This window comes from Apaloderma vittatum, unplaced genomic scaffold, assembly GCF_000703405.1.
Source record: "Apaloderma vittatum isolate BGI_N311 unplaced genomic scaffold, ASM70340v1 scaffold5394, whole genome shotgun sequence".
Lineage (NCBI taxonomy): Eukaryota > Metazoa > Chordata > Aves > Trogoniformes > Trogonidae > Apaloderma > Apaloderma vittatum.
Genome location: NW_009711987.1, coordinates 1,236 through 17,797, shown reverse-complemented (window position 1 = coordinate 17,797; position 16,562 = coordinate 1,236). Strand labels below are relative to the sequence as shown.

The window sequence follows — 16,562 nt, the reverse complement described above, 5'->3', positions numbered from 1 at the left end:
TGCCAAATTATTCAGAGCATCTGTGTTTAAGTGATGATGCCTTTGCACAGGAGGAGGAATGTGTAGAACTTGGGAACTTTATAGACAGTAATACAGACTTTCATATGAAGGACAGCTTGGTAAAACGTTATCCGGATTTTACATTTATGTGTCTGTGGAATGACACGTAAGTGCCTAAAATCCTCTTTGAAAATGGAAGCTGGCACACAAATTATATCAAAGTTTCTGAATTTTTTTTTATTAGTGTTTAAATGCAACAAGTGTTGGCAGAAATTACTCTTGCCATTCAGCTGTTGAATTAGTGTAGAGTATGAGACAGACTGAGTCAGTTTGCAGATGGCATTTGATTCAACTTGAACTATATTAATTTCCAGCAATAGTTGAGACATTCGTCACTCAGTTTTTGTGTTACCACAATTATGTGGCTAAATTGCTCTTCATAGTTGAGATTTTTCTCCTTTAAGTTTTCATGGTATGATCATGTAGTAAACTTCCTAATACGGTCATACATGTTTTAAAAATGTTTACAGCAATGACTCCTGTCATTCACTGAAGTCAATGACTGTGGTTGTCTTGAAAGTTATGTTCAGTTCTCAGTCAACTACACTGGATTAATTTTTTTCCAAGAGGAATTTTTTTTTTTTATTTTCTCAGACATGAGGAAGTGCTACTCGGTTATTAGTCCTCTGTTCCAAGTTTTCTTGTCACTATTTTTGCCCTTCACCATGTGTTTAGCAGAAAGAGGGGTACAGTCACCTACACTTCCTTGAAAAATGCGTGTTTTATGTCAGTGACCATGGAGAGAACAAACCAGTCCTTTTGAATAGTGGTATCAAAGACTAATAGCAAGTAGTATGATAAATGTTTATCCCTTTCAAATCTGTACACGTTCCTGAGAAGTTCTTTAAACACCAACTAGTGCTTATGAGTGAGTTGCAGTACCATGGTGTGAGCTGTTCAGAGCTGAAAAATGGATAAGAAAAATTTAGAAATATGTGACCTTCTAAAAGGCTTTCAGGCTAAAAATATGCAACCTGCTGAAGAAAAACGTAAAATATTTCTTCTGTGTTTTCATGATTTTTTTCCGCAAAGAACTAGGTGACGTTTTTTCCATCTTGCTCTGTAGAAGTGTTCATGTGCATTGGTATTTTTCTAGCTCGTTCTCTCCCTGTAACCTGAGCTATGCTTTACTATACATACTGCCATAAATCTTTTGAATAAAATAGGCCTTTTGACAGAAGATGAAGAAGTTTGACTATTAGCTGTTCAGCAAGAAATGAATCATTCAATTTCAACCCTAAGGGTATGTTTAATGTAGTTACAGATCTTAAGTATAACCAACCAACTCTTGTGCTGGTTTTCAAACCAGGGCCTTAATCCATCAAACTGATTTTGCTAAATGGTTCCTAATGCCATTTAGAATCACAGGGAGTGAGTGACCTGTGTCTCTGGAGAGTCTTGTCTCTGTAGAATTTTCTTTTCACTCCCTTCCCAAATGGTTGATTTCTTGGGAAGTCATTTTCTGATAGCATATAAAATAAGCTGCAGTGGATATTTGAAGTGCATGATGTCCAAGTGATGCAAGTCACTTCTGAGGAAGGAAACAAATATGTAGTCTCACTTTCTTGGGGGCTTTCTGTGTTTTTTTTTAACTTGCTTGGTTGTGGAAAAACTGATGACATTCTGATATTGTGCAGGTTGCCTCCCAAGAAATAAACTGTTCTCTATCTTCAGTATCAGAATTAATATTCAAAATACATGAAATTGTGTCAACAAATGAACAATACAATAGTAGCCCATAAAATGGATTTTTTCACATTTTAGTTTTACTATGCTGTTTCCTCCTACTTTCTTCTTAAAGCTACCTGCCTTGTTTGCCTATATGAAGAAACTAAAGCTGTGACCTGGAGTTTGGAGGCCTTCCAAGTTTTTGTTAATATCTATGTATTTCAGTAAAATGTCTAATAATGTTAAGACGTGGTAGCTGGTTGAAACATTTGCTTTGCTTACAACAGTATCATATCTTTCAGTAAAACATCCTCTTACTTTAAATTCTGACTCTGTATTTGTTACTTACCTAAGATTTTGCAAAACATGGTGTCTTGGCCAGCCGTGCTTTGGGACCAGCTGTGCCCCCTATAAGTCTCTGCAAAGCTGTGTCCTGTAAGCTATCGCATGTGAATTTCTGCCAGAGCTAGTTTTACATGCAGCTTGGGTATTGCAAGCACAGTACTTACGATCTGTGGCTTCCAAGGTCAGAAAAATTGTCTGTCCATGCTTTCAAGAATTTCTAAATTCCTTGTTAGAGCTAATGAAACTGAGACTGATACTGGTCTGTTGCAGGAACAGCTTTTTCATATCGTGTAATTTTTAGGTTGCTTTCATTTGGAAAACTACTACAGTGTTTAAAATGTTGCAGAGTCCTAAAAATTCAAATAAAGCTTTCTTTGTTTTTAGCCTTAATGTCCTTTGTATGCAGTTGTTTATAGTTTTCAGTCATGCAGTCATAAGTGGTGTGTTTGTTCCCTCTTCTTCAAGAACTCCTTTCACAGGCAAGGAGAGGGCTTGAGGCGTGAGCTGATACAGTGCAGGAAGTAGTTTTAATATATTATTTGCTGCAAGAGGTTGTGTTCTGAGAGGAAAAGGATCTCGTGATTGGTGACTGATTTCTTTGACAATGGATTTTTTTTCTTTGTCAGTAAAATTGTTATGGTCTGTGGGCAGCTGTTACCCAGATATCTCAAAGTACCGAAACTTGGGTGCTTCTTAATCAGGCACTGGTAGGAGAACATGAGGTGGTGGAATTTGGAAGGTGAAATTTGGGAATGGAACTGGCAAGAGGGTGTCTGTGCATCATAGGCTGAAACTGAAATTCATAGAAGCTCTGTTCTGAGTTTCTACAGTGTACTTTGGAAATGCAATGCATTTTGCAGAATTAGGCCTGCAAACGTTTAATCGGAGAGCTGGAATTTGTTTCTACTGCTGACAATTATGACCTTTCTTCTGTCTTGTAATTTACAGTCTATAAAGTAAGGGTGTTTATGAATGTTTGAGACATTTTAGTTGTAGAGAGAGCATTTAAAGGAGTGACATATAACATCCAATGCTGATTTTTGAGCATACAAAAAAAGCAGCATTAAAAAAAAAAGATAAATTAGAGAATATAAGGATTCCTTGCACATTCAGAGATGTTTAGAGAAATACAAGCTATGTACTGTGTTCTATTACAGGTATAGATCAAGCATTGACTGACAGAGTGTGAAGAAATTGCTGTTTTCTAGTGGTTTGACTGCTTTCTAAAGTACAATTCTGTTTTCTCTGAAAGAGAACGAAATAATTGGCACCTGCCATGTTTCAAGTAGCATCATCAGCATCCTCTGACTAAGACTACAGGAGTGTCCTTCCTTCCTGAGTCGGTCTTAGTCCTGCATTGCTCTTGCTCATCCTACTGTCCTCTAGCTACCCCAGTTTAGTTTTTCACTATGTCATATTTAGCTCAAAAATGTAGTTCTTGGTGTAACTAAAAACTTAGTGTAACTAAGGAAATAATTGTGAAGACAGCTATGCACAAATTTAGTTTGTTGTAAAAAAGTGGACACTGCAATAAAAACTTATTAAAAAGACACCTTGGAAGGAAAGAAGCACATAGGGGACATTTAACACCCTAATGAGTTATTAACTAAAACCTACTGTGAAATCTTCTTGTGGTTGTCAACCAGCTCAGAACATAAGTCAATGCTTTACATTGACTGTGGTGTGGTAACACCCTTGCAAGCTACAGTCTGATTGGGCTGTGGATACTTGCCTGTGTAAATCATCTTTTATTCTACAGTTTTCAGTTGTGTTTTCATTGTAAATATATGTAAATATTTCTATGTGTTTTTAGAGAACATACGTGTAGATAGAATCAGTAATCATTAACATTATGCGGAAAGAATTGTTTCCAGCTTTTGTTTGTTTCCTTGGCGAGATTGTACGCCTACTTTAAACAGATTAAAAGAGAACAGTTACAGGAAGGTGAGTGTTTTGAGTTAAGCTCATTTTTTTAATAAGCAATGAAGTCATGTAAGAAAGAAGATGATGAAAACGTGCATGGATTTGGAAGATGTTGTTACAGGACAATATATTTTTTTTTTATGTCCTACTCTCTAAAGATTGTAGTACAACATTGCCTGGAAACATGTAAATTTAAATTAACTTCAGAGAATAGCATGCGAGAGCCTCCAGAGAGCCTAAGGTGTTTTTCTTTTATTTGTAGCATAAATAATTTGTTTCATGATAGAGAAAATGAAGTGCTTCAGTAGGTTTACCAATATGGAGAGCATGCCAAAAAAAGTGCTTAAAGACAAATGATAATGCAAAACAAAGGGATGTGAAGCCATTGCAGGAATTTGATATTGTTTTCCTAATTTGTCTAGAGATTTCAGAATGCAGAGATGATACTTTCAGAACCCTTGAAATTGTATAGTGAGTGAGCATTTGTAGTACTAATTACTGTAAAAGTTTGTTATATGTTATGAAGAATTTATATAAACACCCACTCCCTTCCCCCGTGTTTATTCCTGTTGAGAAGATCAGAATATAATTTTCTCATCATGACAGTTCTGAAAAATAATTGAGGTCTTGGATTATACTAGAATTTTGTGTGGTAAACTGATAAAAGAAGAAAAGGTACTAGCCAGGTAGTCATTTCATTTTCACAAGATGCTCTTCATTAGCGAGAATTTGTTTCCTTGCATTATCTATGCATGTCTTAGTCAAGGATATAAAATTTGTTATTTATCTGAAGTTCCTCAAACTGAAGTGATTTGTTCTTTTTGATTAAAAGCACCACTGTTAAAGGAAAGGCTTCTTGTCCATTTGCCATGCTACTGAAGAATAGGTAATGCTCTGAGAAGCCTGTAACAGAATATAAACATGATGTATATAATTTATGGTAGCAATGAACAACAAGGGAAAGTGTAGGGTCCTACATCTGGGCAGGAACAACCCCAGGTTCCAGTATAGGTTGGGGAATGACCTGTTAGACAGCAATGTAGGGGAAAGGGACCTGGGGGTTCTGGTGGACAGCAGGATGACCATGAGCCAGTACTGTGCCCTCGTGGTCAAGAAGGCCAATGGCATCCTGGGGTGTATTAGAAGGGGAGTAGCTAGTAGGTCGAGAGAGGTCCTCCTGCCCTTCTACTCTGCCCTGGTGAGGCCCCGATCTGGAATCTTGTGTCCAGTTCTGGGCCCAGCTCAAGAGAGACAGGGAACTGCTGGAGAGAGTCCAGCACAGAGCCACAGAGATGCTGAAGGGAGTGGAACATCTCCCTTATGAGGAAAGGCTGAAGGAGCTGGGTCTCTTTATCTTGGAGAAGAGCAGACTAAGGGGTGACCTTATTAGTGTTTATAAATATATAAAGGGGGAGTGTCAGGAAGATGGAGCCAGGCTCTTCTCGGTGGCAAACAATGACAGGACAAGGGGTAATGGAATCAAGCTGGAACACAAGAGGTTCCACTTAAATTTGAGAAGAAACTTCTTCTCAGTGAGGATGACAGAGCCCTGGCACAGGCTGCCCAGGGAGGGTGTGGGATCTCCTTCTCTGGAGACATTCAAAACCCACCTGGACGCCTTCCTGTGTAACATCATCTAGGTGATCCTGCTCTGGCAGGGGGGTTGGACTAGATGATCTTTTGAGGTCCCTTCCAATCCCTAGCATACTGTGAAATAAACAATAAAGACATGAATAATGTGAGGTGAGGAAGAAGAGTTGTGGTGCCATTTTATACCTATTCCTGTTTATAGCTGTGTATATGAAGGTGTTCATTAAAACGTTTTAGTCTAAGGTATGTAGGGAATAAGGTGGTGTTTGAATAGTCCAGACCACTAAGAACACGATTGCAAACTTAAGGTAGTTCAGGAAACTACACTTGTATTTCTTAATTACTGCCTTCTTAAAATACACAGTCATGTGTAATCCAGATTTCCACAAAATATATTTGAGCATTGGAAACTATGATGAGCAACTTAAAATGTCTCTTTTCCACATACACCTCCTCTGAGGAAAACAGTTATCTGGAAGAACAAATAAACCCTTGTATCCTTCTGTATGTTGGTTGTTCTTTCCTGATATGTCTCCTTACCCCCATAGAGATAAATGATTAGAAAGGAAAATACAGCAAATGAGGATATCAGAAAGTCAAAGAGCAGCCTCTTAAGTAATTTACCATACTTAAAACTAAGTACTATTCTAAATTTGAGCCCTTGAAGCATCAGCACTGCCAGTTTAACTGGAAACATTCATTGTTCTTAATGTAAATCAGAGCTCATTAAAATGTATAGATGAGAGTCACAGCTGCATTTTCATCATGAGATTGCTTGGCTGCTTGCTTTTACTTAAATAAGCTTTAAGTAATGTAAATGTACATACATCCATACATGTACACACACATATCTACTTGTATACGTATATACGCATATACTTGGTAAGATAAGATTTTGGGCAGAGCTCTTTTTCTTCCAAGCTGGAATGGAAAATACATGGATAGTTTTCTTCCTTTTTCATCAGCTTTGCTACTGACCTTTATTGCAGTCTGCAGGCAAGACTGAAAAATTGGCATAGACAGGTTGGATATCGCCTTTTCTTTTGTGGTCTGGCAGAACTCCTAAATTGTTAGGAAATGAGACTTGACAGTTTGTGTTATTAATTGGAGAACAATCTAACCATATTATGGCTGACTTCAGTCTAATGCCCCACATCAGTTGAGTCTTGTCATCTTCCAAGGATGCATCACTTTTTCTGGGTTTTTTTGTTTGTTTGTTTTGCGCTTTTTTATTTTTATGTTTTTAATGCTATCACTCAGGACTTCAGGAAGTGTTATAATTCGAGGAATATAGAAAGTAGAGCCAACAAGACTTTAATAGAATTCTGTTCTCACGTGGAATGGAATTTATATAGTAAAGTAATACCAAAGACTGTGGTGAATGAAGTTTGTTGGCAGATCTGACTGGGCTGCAGAGAGTCTGAAATAATCTGCTTCGTAACTATGTTATTCAGTTCAGTTTTCTAGCTGTGACCAGTGTCACCCTCGTTGTCAAAGGTATAGAAAGAAAAATATCATCTCATATGTTTATGCTTCAGGCTTTCCGTTAAATACATCACTCACATTTAAATCTCTGAACCTAATTATTTTCTAAAGGCTACATTTATTTTGTTAGTGGAGCATAAGTATCTTTACTACAGTAATTTTGAGAAGTGTTTGGTATAGAAGTATTAGCTCTCAAGTAGTGCTTATTTTGACCCCAAGTAAATGGCTAATTCTTATTACAGCTTTAGTAAGCAACAGCTGTGTAGCTAGGTGTAAGCTGAGATTTAAGCTTAAAGCAGAAGTTTGTCTTTGTTGTACATAAATAGACTATTCTAGTAGTACAGCCAAATATTACTTAGCTTGAGTTAAAATTTATTACAACAGCTGCTTCTTGAAAATAGTCTCCTGACAGCTTTTGTTAAAAATTCAAATTTATGGCAACATGAAAGTGAGGCCTTAGATTTTAAAAATAGTTTAGAAGTAATCTAATCATTTAATTATTTTACATCTGGCAGTTTTTATTTTCTATTTCTTAGGAGTGGCAATTTGCTGTTAGATTTTAGAGTCCCTTTAAAGAAAACTTCAGCAATTAAGGGTGATACAACACTTTGTAGATTTCTGTCAAGAGCAACGCTCTTTAAATTGTCAGTTCTTAATACATTTTTTAAAGAAACTGAGAGTCTATTCCTCACTGAAAGTCTCTTTCATAGTGTTATAACTTTGATATTGGTGGCATTAAGGCTTTAGACAGCTCTTAGCAAAGGAGCTGGTGGTACATCAGAGCTGCTCATCTCTACCTTTCAGCAGTGTTTTAACAACTACTCAGGGGAAGATGGGGCACAAGTGAAGACATGGCAAGTCAGACGAGCAGCATGTGCACATTCTTCTTCTCTGAACCCCTGCTGCTGTGGGTTTTTTACGTGTGCAAGTGGGAGCTGCTGGCACTGTTAGTTCTAAGGACTAAAAATTGGAATAAGAGAGAACAGTAAGTGAAGAGGTGCTCTCCGTGGATGGTAATTCTTAGCTCATTTCCAGTTGTCTCTTCCCACTCATCACTTCACTCCAGCAGTAGAGTGTAAGTATTTACGTCATCGCAGTTTGCTTTTCCTTTTCCACCCTCACCCAGCACTGCATGTTTCACTACACAGTCATTGGGCCTCTATTGAATGGCCTCTGTGGTGTAGGATCATTTGTCTTACTCCTTTGAATTTGATTTGGCTTGTAAATTGATGGCTGGGGAGTCTTTGCACTGGAGGATATTGCCTCCAAGAGATTTTGACTTTATTCTTCTGACAAATTGAAGTGTCTTGCCTATTTCTTCTTCAACTTGGCAATGCTATAAGCTTAATTTCAGGTTATCTTTGCTTTCAGCGATGTATTTGCCCTCTCTTTTGTCCCTTTTGGAGGATCAAACTTGGACCATCTGAACTGTAGTCTTACATTAGCATGTAATTTCCAGCATTTACTGTTTTTCCTAAGAATTTATAGGGTCAATTAGAAGATAATAAAAAAAAAAGTTATATTATATAAATGTTTTGAGCAAAAGTGCAATCAGAGTTAGAAATTTCAGATCCAGTGATACTGTCTTACTGATATATCTTTGTTTTTAGAAGGAGAAGTGTTTCAAAAAGACTAAACAACAATGTAAGCAGCTATAGAGAAGTATTAGCTTAGTAATTGCCTTTTTAAGATTGTGTGCTTAAGCTATAGTGTAGTGTAGGATTTTCTTCTTGCTGTTTTCAGCTCGTTTATCCAACTCTCACAAGGCACAAAAGCCTTCTACGTTCCACTATAACTCAGACTCAAAAGGCTTACTGTGCTGAGGAAGCCTACCAGGACAAATAGGAGAGAATCTCTTCAGTTAAGACTCCTTTGCTTCAGATTTAATAGAAGAGACAGTGCTTGACATGTACCAGAAAATAATTCCTCTGGAGAGTCTTTCTTTCTTCTTTTCTTCCCTTCAAGAAATCTATTAGCTTTTTTCCTCTTAACAAAATTTAGTACAGTTTACTCTCATTTGGATATATTTTTTACAATTGCAGTCTAAAATGTTTGGAGAAAAAGTTTAGTGATCAGGAGTTCCAATAAACATGCCTAATTAAAATAAAATCTATTTTCAGTTTAAAAGCTCTTTTCAAATAAGTTCATGTTCAATTTTTGTATGCCATCATATAAAACTACCAAATTCTTGAAATCTTCGCTTTTATGTTAATTAACATAATATATTGATTTTCTCTGTACTTTTGGGAGTGTCATGCTAGAGAGTACTCCACATTTAGTCGCTGGATTTCACTGGAATCTGATGACCAGGGAGGAAGTTTTTAGTCCGGAAGGATGCACAGGTTAGCTTGTCACGCCTCTCATGTTATGAACTGCTGGCCACTGTATACACATACAGCAAATACAAGATTTTATAATAAAAATGTTAAGGCCACAGGGAGAAAGAAAACTGAAGTACAGCAGTAATATTCTTCATAATGTCTCAGGTTTATTCACATTCACAGTATATACAATAAACTAAACCTGTGTTTCTATTTAGTAGTGAAGGAGAACATTTAACATGGAGTCTTCTAGAAAGCTTAGCAGGTTACTTTAGAGTTTTGGGTTTTCTTTAATATTGGGAGCAGCTACCTAGGAGAGAATTGCATCACAATTAGTCATGTTACTTTTTAAAGGGAATGATATTTCTCATCTCAGTAAGATGAATCAAAAGTTGAAAAAGCATGGTAGTGTACGGGTTTTTTAAGTCGTGAATGAATTTATCATGGGAGAAGACTTTAAAATTTCACTTCAAGTTACAGAACGTATGGACAAATTCTAGAAAATGTGTTACTTCACTGTTGACAGATTTTTGGTGACGCTGGATCTGTATGTCAGTAGAGTTGGTTGTTTCTGCATCCCGTTACGCAGTTGTATTATTTTCTCATGTACGAAGATCACACGCAGTTCTTGGCACGTTTTCCTGGAGCTTTGGCAGTTTGTCTGCACAACAACATTTAATTTCTGTTTTACTTGCATTGTTGTAGAGTATGTTACCTAAGGACTGGTAAAATAGATTGTGATGAGCTTGTTAATCTGTCATAAGTTTTTGAGTGACTCCTGCTTACTTCTGCCAAGTACAGCTAGCCACCTCTTTTTCTTTGTTTCTGCAGGCTGCCTTGTATCGGCTGAGTGGAGATTGGAATCCTTTACATGTTGATCCAAGTTTTGCTGCTCTTGGAGGTGAGCTGAGGGGGAGCTATTATATTAATATTTGGACAAAAGATGATGTAAATGTGCTTTTAATCTTTTTTTTTCTTCTCTTAGTCTGTATGTCTCCAGCAAGCTGGAAAAAAGTGGGCTTTTTGTAGCTGTTCCCAGAATCACCATTAGATGTCTTCATAGTTCTATGTGACACTTCACTTGAAAGTGTTGCTGCTTTTACTCAGGAATGTGGGATGATGCTTGGCCTCCAATCTACAGTGGAGAAACCGCTCTGCTATCATATATTTTCTTTTAGCGTCTACTTGTCACCACTATCCTGTCTTTGCAATCTCTGTTTCCTAAGCAGAAACAATTGACTATCAAAAGCTTCAGAAGGAATTCCATACATTCCTTGATAGATAATTCTTTCCACCCAAATAATTTTGACATTATGTTGGTCTCTGTCAAATTTTTTGTGCTTCTCCAGAGTGTTCTCATTCCCAGTAAATCTCAGGAACATGAGAGAGAGGGAGTTTGTTAGCACTTCTTTCCTGTAACAGTGCTTAACTGTGCCTCTTGCTAGCACAGTAGCTTGTTCATTTATATAATTCTCCATGCCAAAGCAACAGATCATAGGCTACATTAACTGGTTCTTGCAGAGATGTAATTACTAAAGAAGGGTCTGTTTTCTTCAATATCTATTTTAAAGAACAAACTCTTAATATTACGGATGCTAAAATGTTACTTTTCAAAATAGGGTTTAAGAAGCCTATACTTCATGGACTCTGCACCTTTGGGTTTGCTGCTAGAAACGTTTTGAAGCAGTTTGCAAATAATGATGTGAAAAGATTCAAGGCGATCAAGGTTTGTGTCTTCATTCTTTGCAGTTAATTATCTTGATTTTTCTGGGTTTACTGCCAGAAAAAATCTTTAGGGTGGGAAATGGCTTTTGCACTGTCTTAACTCCCACAATTACTTTTATTTATTACTGCATGCATTTTAATGCCTCTAGTTTGTTTACTTAAATGTTTAGGCTTTCTGCATCGATAGTTGACTGGTTTTTCCCTTTACTTTTTCTAATTTCAGTAGAGCCTATGCTTTTAAGTGTTGCATGTATATGTGACAGGTCTGTTCACACTTCCATCTCTTTTTTTCAGGTTCGCTTTGCAAAGCCAGTCTTCCCGGGGCAAACTTTACAAACAGAAATGTGGAAGGAAGGAAATAGAATTCATTTTCAGACCAAGGTCAGAACACACTCATCGTTGTGGCCTTTAGAAAAAGCTGTGTTGGTTAAAAGATTAAGAATATGAGGGGGAGCAAAAAAAGTGGTTCATCTAGCACACCATTGAAGAAGATTTTGTAAAGAAATAAAGTTAATAGAATGAATATCTTACTTATTTTGTGGTGTCACTAAGATTCCAATAAAAATACCATTATACTCGTAGGATTTTAATATACTTCTTATATTAAATAATATGAGAACTCATCTCATTGTTATTGCATTTTCTCTGTCACTGTGGAGGAGCAAAAAGCAGTGATTCTCAGGTCAGCATATGTACTTTTCATAACCGTGTGTATGCATCTTTTTTAACATTTAACATTTGTAAACTTTTTTTTAACATTTGTTTGTTTTGACTCATGACAGTTTATGCAGGTAAACTACAAATGTAGCTTAAATTGAGTTAAGTTGCGTCTACGCAGAACAATTTACTTAAAAATGGAAGTTTCATTGGAATTGGTAGCTGTAATAAAACAGACTTTACACTTTTATAAAATAATTTTTTACATTATTCTGTTTTCGTTGGCATTGCTGTTAGCATTTTATATGGGTATCCTGTAATAATCTCCTACACTTGGTAGGATGCATACTGGAAACTAAGGGTAAAGTACTCCATGTAGAGGTGGAAAGTAAATTTTCATCACTACTGTTGTAGCATCCTATGACACTGTCACTTAGACTGTTAGTCGTTACTGTTATTTCTCTGTATGTGTTGGCTTATGTGGAGGCAATTTACGTTGCTTTGGCTGACCAAAGTTTCGCAGACCCTGCTCTGTAAAAATGTAGCCAGATGTTGATTAGTGAGTGCAGCAGCAGGGATAGTTGCATCTGCAGTGAGGATTAGGTAGGCAAAATCCGATATGAAGGGTCGTTCAAAGGACACAGGAATACAGCTTTGTGGAATGGACGTTGACTGAAAGAGGTAAATTTGTTTTGCAGACCTGATTAGTGTTAGCTGCTATAGAATTTCAGAATGAAAAGAACATCAAGGCCGCTGTGTCCAAACTCTGCATCTCTGGTTACAAGTGGTAAACAAGGTGTCTCAAATGAGCTTTGGAGATTATTGTATTTATAGTTAGAAGGTAGCACCACCCAGTCCTGACAGGATTTCTAGACTTCAAATACTTACTTTTGAGGGTTAGCATGTACAGTGTAAGTTAACAGAATTCATTATATGCTTCCAAGCCCTTTGGAATTTGTAAAGAGTGGGATGTTGTGTTGTGTTTAAAGGGTGGATTTGTTATTATGCTTGGTTTAGTCGTTGCTAATATGTAGAGTTCGGGAGGATTTTGCTACAGGGTTTTTTTCCCCACAAGTGTGAAGATACTTATTTCAGAGAGAATTTACAATGTTTAACAGGATTACAGAGAAACACCTTGTTTCAACAGTTAAAAATTGTGCATAATTCTGTTTCTTACTGCATGTTAGATTAATCTGAGGTTAAGCCATCTTTATACTTGCAGTAAACTCTGGTTAAATCAAACTAAACGTAGACATGTAACTGATACGCTGATTTAAATCCATTTTCAGCATTGTCTGAGGTGTAGTGGCAATAGATGATAAGCTCTTGGGCATGATTTGAATAATTGTTGATATGTAGTCTTTCTCCAGTAATTTCACTGTGCAGTAAGCTAGGCTGTGATACTGGATATTTCTCTGCTCTGGCTATTTATCATATAACGCTCTATATGCATTATCAGTGAATCATTTTGCCATCGCCTGTGTGCTGCCATAAGTCAGAATACTTTGTCAAACCCTTAAAGAGACAATGCCAAAAAAAAAGGTAGTTCAGGTATTTTTCATCTTTATTGTTGTAATCTTTCTGGGTTTACAATGCTTAAAAATTCGTTTTAGTGCAAGTTGCAGTGTAAGGCACCCGGGTATAGTGAAACTGTCTCAGAACTATATATGAAGCAACATTAACTGTAACTTATAACACTGGAAGTAATTTTTCAGACAAAGAAGTTTTTTCTACCATTTTGCAAACAGAAAAAAAAGCAACTATTTGCTTACTGAGAAATTATACAAAATATGTTATTTTGTTTGAAGAGCTGTTTGCAAAGCAGTCTTGCCCCAAGACTACGACATGTGGTGTGTTTTTTTTCTTCTGGAAGTTCCAGAGTTCTGCTCTGAAACCTTTATGTTATCTTTTCTTCATCTCTGATTTTCATATGTAAGGAAGACTCCTTGGCCACCCTTCTGTTGGGACTTTTTGCGAATATGTTACCTCTTCAATGTAATTCCTTCTCCCACCACAGGTCAAAGAGACTGGAGAAGTTGCTATTGCGGGTGGCTACGTGGATATAGTACCAGGCTTGGATAAGCTTTCTCCTCGGGAGCCTGTGAAGGTAGGGAAAAACAACTTGCAAAGCTACATAGTTAAGCTTGATTTTTGTGAAAAACATGGCAAGAATACTTAGGTTGCTTATTTGCAGTAGTTAGATGAGTCTTTGAGTTCAGAGATATGAACACATTTGTTGTTTAAGATGCAGATATTCGTGAATCTATTTGAGGGTAAAAATACAGATATTTTAAGATACAGTGTGGCTGATGAAGTTTGAAGTGCTTGATGCAAGTTGAACCTTTAAGGATAAGCATCACACTATATGTTAAAAGACAAGTGAGTCCTGCACCACTGAGGGCCACAAGTTTTGACCACTTGCATCATTTAACATTGAAATTAGTCCCTATCATTTGGGGCTCCGCCTATAAAAAGAGCATTTTGTTTTTATTTTGTAGATGCTGAAGATCAAACTCAATGTGTGGCCTTTCTTTCCCCTTTTTTTTTTTTCAAAAAACCAGGGAAGGAGTGCCAGGAAGACATTAGAAGAACAGAAAAAATAAAAATGAGATAGTGTATTTGTAGAAAAGAACAGTTTTGTCACTGGATCCTTTTGAAAGAAAGCTCTGACAGCTATTTGTGCATGTGGTTAGGCCTAACAGTATATGCACTTTATATCCTCTGCATACATTAAACTTTGCATATAGGCTTTGCCACAGAAGACAGAATTACACACACAATGCTGAGAATGTGTTCCTGTGAGAAGGTGTTCCTGCTCCGGCGGGGGGATTGGACTAGATGATCTTTCAAGGTGCCTTCCAGTCCCTAACATTCTGTGATTCTGTGAATGTCCTGGGTTCTCAATGTGCTCTAAAAGGCACAGTTGCAACACTATATTGCCTTAATAAACTATATCTTTTTTTCCTCGTTGTTTACTGCTTACAAAGGATGAAACATTAATGCACTGAAGCTTATGAAGCACTGAGATAATGACACTCGTAAAGCTTGGAACCTGATACTTTTCGTTGGTTGTGTTTAGTCCTGTGATATTTGAACAGCTGCCAAATCTGCATATGCGATTCAAACATATAAACATTAGAACTTTAGTGGAATACAGATATTTGTTTAACATGGTCAGAACTGTGGGTTTTTTAGTTTAAGCTTACTCTGAGAAATGAAGGTTCTTTGGCAGAAGTTTGCTGTCAGAGGCAGACATGTACCAGGGGAAACTAGCCTGACTGACTGAAGGCTGACAGATTTGGATGTCATTGGGAACTCACTTATATAATAGAAAATGTTAGGCTTAAGCAATGGTATGACACGATAGCAGTGTGAGGAATATTGCATTCTAGTGTATGGATAAGTACAGTAGAATAAAATTATGGGAGCTTCTTTGCTCCATTTCTGGAGCAGATTCTTAGTGTAGCATTTTATCCAAGTACAGGTATTTGTTAAAGAAAGACAGTGAAAGGCTTGCAAAATAATACATTTGGAAAAGTAGAAGATGTAAGTGTAGCTAAACCTACTCTTAAAATGATAACCATATTTTGTCTATACTGGAGTCCTGACTATGTTCATATTGCAGTATGTTTTGAACATGGCAAGTAAAATCTCAGGAACATTTTTGTGTTCTGAAAATTAACATGCCATTCACCATGGAAAACGTGGCAATGGTTATCTTGCAAAAAGAATAAAGGGCAATTTAGAAGCCTTTAGAGACCTAATTATGAGACATCTTAAATTTTAGTGTTATATAACAAAAACTACAAAAGTAAGATACAAAAGTAAGAAATATTTCTCAAGGAAGAGTCCATGAAGTATTTTCTGCTTGAATGCACTCTTCAATGCTGACAGTTGCTAGACGTGGTTATCTGTGGTAGAAGAAATATCAATTGTAAGTGTGCAGTAGAGACTTTTGTAGACACAGTGCTTGAACTAATAGACATATTTAATACTTTTTAACAGAGGTTCAGTTTTAAATTCTTCATACTCTTTTTTTAAAGACTACAGGCCTGCAGAGTAACCTAGTGTTTGAAGAAATTGGTCGTCGTGTAAAAGAGTTTGGAAACGAATTGGTAAAGAAGGTAAATGCTGTGTTCCAATGGGACATCACTAAAGATGGAGAAACAGCAATGCAGTGGAGTAAGTGTCTTACATGAGTATATGAAATAGTCTGATGGGAGCAACTACTTTCGCAAAAACCGTCTCTTCTTAAATTCTTCCATGCTCAGTTTCCGAGGACATGTATTTTTGCAAAAAGCAGTCTAATATTTTTAACTGGATATAGTTCATTGTCTTTAGAATTATTAGGTGTTTTTTGCTGAGGCATCCTAAATGGTTGATGAGGGGAATGTAAGGTTTTTTCCAAAGGGATAAACTGTGGTCCGGTTGTAACTTCCAGGCCTTTGTTTTCTTTTGTGGAAAAATGCAAGTCTTGGATTTAAGTTTGTCAGTTAAACTGCTTCAATGGTTGAATCCAATCAGAGTAGCTTTGGGGAGGATACAGATGAGATGGGCTGCCCTTTGGCCAGCTGAAGAGAGAGGCTTAACACGACAATAGGTCAGGCTACTTCTGCATTGTGCTTTGTCCCATAGACTGAATTTAAATATTGTTAAGTCTTGCCAATGTCAGTTCTCAGTAAATGGTTATCATGTTTAAGAAACTGTTCTTCCTTTTTCAGAGCGTTTTACAATGCTGTAATTTCACTTGCTCTTTTCCTAATGTTAACCAGCAGAGATTCTCAGCAG

At 36.9% G+C, this 16,562-nt stretch overlaps 1 protein-coding gene across 1 annotated transcript in view; it reads left to right on the top strand.

Annotated features, from left to right (window-relative positions):
* Window positions 1-15,973, top strand: part of HSD17B4 (hydroxysteroid (17-beta) dehydrogenase 4) — a 45,432-nt gene extending 29,459 nt beyond the window's left edge. Inside the window, exons 17-21 of the mRNA XM_009867816.1 lie at window positions 10,224-10,293; window positions 11,012-11,118; window positions 11,412-11,498; window positions 13,792-13,875; window positions 15,818-15,973. Coding sequence (XP_009866118.1) covers window positions 10,224-10,293; window positions 11,012-11,118; window positions 11,412-11,498; window positions 13,792-13,875; window positions 15,818-15,973 — 504 coding nt within the window. The remainder of the gene's footprint in view (window positions 1-10,223; window positions 10,294-11,011; window positions 11,119-11,411; window positions 11,499-13,791; window positions 13,876-15,817) is intronic.
* Window positions 15,974-16,562: the final 589 nt, after the last annotated feature.